This window comes from Carcharhinus amblyrhynchos, chromosome 3 (assembly GCF_965287045.1).
Source record: "Carcharhinus amblyrhynchos chromosome 3, sCarAmb.v2.hapA, whole genome shotgun sequence".
Lineage (NCBI taxonomy): Eukaryota > Metazoa > Chordata > Chondrichthyes > Carcharhiniformes > Carcharhinidae > Carcharhinus > Carcharhinus amblyrhynchos.
In genome coordinates this window covers 121836194-121842193 of record NC_137326.1, presented here as the reverse complement: position 1 = coordinate 121842193, position 6000 = coordinate 121836194, and the positions used below count along the sequence as shown (strand labels likewise).

The window sequence follows — 6000 nt, the reverse complement described above, 5'->3', positions numbered from 1 at the left end:
CACATGCAGAAAGATATTCTGCTGCTTCCAGCTCAATATGAATAATGGAACTTTAAATCATACTGAGCACTCTGCCCAAAAGCTTTAATTGTTACCAACGATTGAGCAGAAAAAAGTTGAGGGTAGCTGTCCTGTAATTGTAGTATGATTTCTCGTGCTGTCAAGGGTAGTTGGCTATTCTCATACTTTGTGACACGGTCGTGATAAACCAGCTCTGCACAATCTATTTTCCAGGACTTGACATACAAGGTTGCTTATACAATGGGAGTAGTTTATTAGAACCTGTGTGAACATAAACAAAACAAGGGTGATGAATATAAATATGAATATGAAGGTCGAGCTACCATACTGAATAGTTAACACATTTCAAATCATCCCTCAGTAGGAATTAACAACTGGGTTTCCCGCTTGTGTCTCAGAGTGAATGTTAAGGGGCGGATTCTCCCATCCCACCGCGCTAATGTTTCAGCACAGCGAGCTGGGAAATTCCAGTGACAGCCGATGCGCGGGATGTGCGCTGGGTGTCCCAGCCTGCTGGCATCTCCCAGCGCCAGATTTCCGGCGGCATCCACTCCATGCCGGAAAACAGCAGGAAGGCACATAAATTAGGGTAATGTTCTTTACTATATATTTTAAATCCTATTAGTGGGTCCAGGACTGAAATCTGGGAGAATTCCAACCTGAATCTTGAATTCTAGGATACGTATAAAAGAAGGCCAAATATCAACTTGAGCACAAATTGTGACTATTTTATGCACTAAAAGTATTAAATCCTTTTTAAAATCTCAGAAGCTGTTCTCCCAAAGGAAATGATGAAAAAGAGGTACCTGTTGTCACAGATGTGTCAGCTTCAGAAATTGCAACATTTGTCTTTTTGGTGCTTTCCTTTATCTGGACACAATGCTTGGTCAACAGGCAGGTTATTCCAAACATGTAGAGGAGACCACATACATAAAACGAGAAGTCATACTTGTTTGTCAAATCAAAAAGCCAGCCTAATCAAAGAAAAGACTCATTAAATATCCAGCCTTGGGCATTTCAGTTATGCTTCATTTTTATTTGTTACTCTTCGACCTTGCAGTAAGCACATTTGCGATGTTCACTCCACAGCACATATACCAGCCACAGATTTTCCCCTTAGGAAAAGCCAGATTTTTTTTGTTAAACCTCACATAACCTTGAGTTTTTATGTGAACAGAATCAGCCATTGCATTGCTCATATTGGCCAAGCAAAATAAATCAACACCCCACATAAAGTTGACCTTATTGTATCAAGTTTAAGGAGTACAGATTCTAAATTGTTTAACAGCACCCAATTGGGGGTTGTAGCAACAGCAGAAAGAACTGTGACAAATTACAGGAAGACATTAATAAATTTGGAGCATGGGTTATTGGGAACTGAATTGCGGCATGGGTAAATCCATGGTGGTACATTTTGATACTCCTTGGAAAATGGATGTCTAAATGGGGTAGGGGTGTAAAGGTGTCTTGGGGTACAGGTGCATAAATCACAAAAAGTAGCACTACTAGCAAACAAGACCTTTGTAAAAGGTTATTGAATTGAAAAACAGAGATTATGCTAACCCTGACTTGAATCTTTGTTAGATCTCTGTAAGCCATGATCTTATTGAATGGCGGGGCAGGCTCGAAGGGCTAGATGGCCTACTCCTGCTTATGTTCTTATGTACATATGAAGATCTATGAATTGTTCTGATACAGAGGCACTGGAGAAGGTGCACAAAATATTTACTAGGATGACACCAGATTAATGGATTATACCTCAGAGAAACACTGAACAGACAGGGACTCTTTTCTCTAAAAAAAGAGATGAGTAAGATCCAATGCAGTTCTTTAAATTTATAAAAGGGATTGATAGCATCAAGGTAGAGAAGATCCATAAAAATTCATTCACTTAAATGGAGTTGAAAATGAGACGTGATGTTTCCATTTGTGGGAGAGACCAGAATTGGGAGCTATAAATACAAGTTAATCTCTAATAAATTCAATGGTGCATTGAGGGGGAAATTCTTTACTCCAGAGAATGGTTAGAATTTGGAACATATTATCTCAACAAGTGGTTGCAGTGACTAGCATAGGTGCATTGAATTGCAAGCTAGATAATCAAAGGAAAGGAAGGATATGTTAGTGGAGATAGATGAAGGAGGATGGGAAGAGACTGGTGTGAAGCATGAACCTGTTGGGTTGAATGTCCTGTTTCTGTGCTGTGAATACTGTGGTGTGAATTTGAAATTGTTTTTTGCCTATGGGTGCCACAAGTGCCCATCGACTTCCAAATGGTGACTATGGCACATGTACATATCTTTAGGGTGAGTCGCACTATATGTTTTATATTGATGAGAATGTTGGCGCATCCAGTGATTAGCCACACAGAGCAGGCTGATCATGACATAATCAGCAGTGTTGTTTTAGAGCTTGAGCTCTCTCCTAAGTGCTGGACAGACATTCAGCATCCATCAGGATCCACCATCAAGGCTATTTAAAGGAATGATCCACTACCTCCAGGTTAGTTGCTGACTGGTTTCTGGCTGCTTGTGGTGTTTCTACAAGTGGTTGGAACTTTTTATACTTATTTAAAGTTGTAAAAGTAATAGTGTGGCATGTTCTCAAGGACAGTTTGCTCACTTAGTGGCATCTGCACAAACTAACTGATCCCAGACAATGATGCACTAATAGGCATTCTTCTTGGAATACAGCATGACTTGGAGAAGCGTCATGAACTCCACTGATGTTCAGGACAAAGGCATTCTCTTGTTTCTTTCTCTATAAACAGTACTGTCTGTATAGCGCACAAGAAACAATACTTTCCAATGTATGCTAATACATATGACAATAATCAATCAAATCAAATCAAATCGAAATTCCAAATTCCTAAAAGAAAACTTGGAACACTGGTTCTTAACTATTTTTGCGATTTGAAATAAATGCAGAAAAGAGACGAAAACCTGGTAAAGAAAGGGATCTGCCTTGTTGTAAATTATTCAAATGACAAAATGTTTATTAAACTTTAAAATATACAACAAAAAAGACAACAGTGAAGAAAAACATTTACAATTAACTATACAATTATAAACTAAATAATATGGGTGGCATGGTAGCACAGTGGTTAGCACTGCTGCTTCACAGCTCCAGGATCCTGGGCTCAATTCCTGGCTCAGGTCACTGTCTGTGTGGAGTTTGCATATTCTCCTTGTGTCTATGTGGGTTTCCTCCAAGTACTCCGGTTTCCTCCCACAGTCCAAAGATGTGCACGTTAGGTTGATTGGCCATGCTAAGAAATTGCCCCTTAGTGTTCAGGGATGCATAGGTTAGAGAGATTAATGGGTAAAATATGTCAGGATATGGGGGTAGGGCCTGGGTGGGATTGTGTTCAGTGCAGACTTGATGGGCCAAAGGGCCTTTTTCTGCACTGTAGGGTTCTATGATTCTTAATAATGGTTACCCAGACAGTATTCTTAAATTATCACCACTGCGCGCACACACAAGCTAAATGTATCTATTTTCCTAAACTCCAGAAATACACCTTCCCCAAAACAATAACCCATAGGTTTTAACACAATGAGCCAAATCCAGCTAGTAGTTACCATACATGGCATGTAGCTTCCTTTTGGGAACCTATCCCGTAGTTGAGAGTAGAATTTATGGGGTCTGACACAGATTGACTTCTGCTATTGTCCTGCACAACAGCTTGATTCTCTGAGAGAGCTCTGCGTTGCAGTTGGGTGTGCCTGTGATCTAAGTCTCTGGATTGCTAGTCTCCACTTTAAAAAGTATCTGTTTCAACCTGCTAACAGGCTAAACTGCATCTCACAGGTCCTCAGTGCTGCTAAATTCCTAGAGGGACCAGGAGAGCTTGTTGTTGATCCAGACACCTAGAAACTTGAAACCCTCAACCATTTCCACTTCAGCCCCAACTTATCCAAATTATCCAAGTGTGATTTATTAACCCCAAATCCCTACTCACCAACAGTTCTACTTTTCCCCAATTTCACTGATCATCACATGTAAAGATAAACACAGCAAAATATATAAACCAAACAAATTTATCAATGAAATTATTCCACTTAAGTATCTACTGTTAAACCTTGTGCATTGCTTTAGTGTCTCTCTTCCATACACTTTGAGCTCATGCTCTCCAACATCTCCAAAGTATAGCGATAATACCACAAAGCCATCGTCACAGAGAAGTGCTTATCTGAGTCCCCTGCAGCAGAGCCCATGTGCAAACCTTCCTCTGATGGGCTGGTCCCTGCTCTATCATTGCTCCCTGCTCTGGCTGCATATCTGCTATCTTACCCAATACGGATCCCACCTCGATGCTATCTTTTTAATTATGTGCAGTGTCCACATTTGAGCTGGAGGGTGTGAATGTGAAGTTGAGTGACAATGTCTGTTCATCGTTATTGTCTTCTTGCTGTCCCACACAGCCTGGGCAGGTTGGACTTCTTGGGTATCTGAAAGGGGAAAGGCACAGCATAGATTTGTGGTGCTGGGAGGGAGGGAAAGAAAGAGGTGCTTACTTACTTACACTACCTGCAGCTTGGAAATCAGAAGAGATTGCAGGATGAGGGAAGATATGAGAAGAAGGATTGAGTCTGAGGATACCATCATTTACAATGGCTCCAGCCCCACTGCTGGCCACAGCTTCAGTAATGGCATCCCAATAATGATAAGGGAGGCATGGTGGCACTGCTGCCTCACAGTATCAAGGACCTGGGTTCAATTCCCAGCTTGGGTCACCATCTGTGTGGAGTTCGCACATTCTCCCCACGTCTGCGTGGGTTTTAAAAAGTTTATTTATTTATTAGTCACAAGTAGGCTTACATTAACACTGTAAGTAAGTTACTATGAAAATCCCCTAGTTGCCACACTCCAGCGCCTGTTCGGGTACACTGAGGGAGAATTTAGCATGGCCGATGCACCTAACCAGCATGTCTTTCGGACTGTGGGAGGAAACTGGAGCACCCAGAGGAAACACACAGAGGCACAGGGAGAACATGCAGACTCTGCACAGGAAGTGATCCAAGCCGGGAATTGAACCTGGGTCCCTGGCGCTGTGAGGCAGCAATGCTAAACACTGTGGGTTTCCTCCAGGTGCTCCAGTTTCCTCCCACACTCCAAAGATGTGCCAGTTAGGTTGATTGGCCATGCTAAATTGTCCCTTAGTGTCCTGGGATGCGTAGGTTAAAATGATTAGTGGGTAAAAATGTGGAGTGATGAAGATAGGGCTTGGGTGGAATTGTCGTTGGTGCAGGCTCGGTGGGCCGAATGGCCTCTTTCTGCACTGTAGGGCTTCTATGTTTCTAAGCACTACCTCCTTCATGAGGGTCGGGACAAAGCCTGTCCCCCTCTAATACTTCCTGCTGCCTATGTTAAGCACCAGCTTGTGCAACAAGTGAGAGGGAAACATGTTAGTGAGTCTTGTGCAGTCTCAGATGGTATGGTTCTCATGGTTGACTAGCTGACAGTGTGTACTATCTGTGAGATGTAAGTGTTAGTTTTGCATGATTGCTAATTGTATGAATATGGTGGAGCATGTGAATGCTTTATGAGAACACTGATTGAAAGAGATCTTGATAGATGGGTGATGGGAGTGTGATGAATTGAACAGAGTCTGAGGTTGTCAGTGTGGTTGTAAGATATGGCATCTGAAGATGCCTTCGCTGATCTTGACCACTGTGGTAAGGTCATTGAACTTCTTGCGGCACTGTATCTAACTCCTCGGGACTGACATTTTTCACCACAGCTATCTGCTTCCAATGTCTTCTATGTGTTGGGCTGAATGACTTTCTGACCCCCTGTGCATTTCTCTTATCTTCTACTTCATTCGCCCATGCCCCCAGCACAGCATCCACAATCCTTGGAGCCAGCCCTCACTCTACCATGTTATACCTTTATTCAATCTTTCCCAGATCAGATTCACTTCCTGCATAATTACCAGCGTCAACTCGAACCAAAATATTGCTGGAGGTGCAGGCTTGT

At 42.2% G+C, this 6000-nt stretch overlaps 1 protein-coding gene across 1 annotated transcript in view; it reads right to left on the bottom strand.

Annotated features, from left to right (window-relative positions):
- Positions 1-200: 200 nt before the first annotated feature.
- Positions 201-6000, bottom strand: part of LOC145341517 (monocarboxylate transporter 14-like) — a 29470-nt gene continuing 23670 nt past the window's right edge. Inside the window, exons 5-6 of the mRNA XM_080186498.1 lie at positions 828-995; positions 201-282 (exon numbers count right to left, since the gene is read on the bottom strand). Of these exons, the coding sequence (XP_080042624.1) occupies positions 224-282; positions 828-995 (227 nt within the window). The 3' untranslated portion in view covers positions 201-223. The remainder of the gene's footprint in view (positions 283-827; positions 996-6000) is intronic.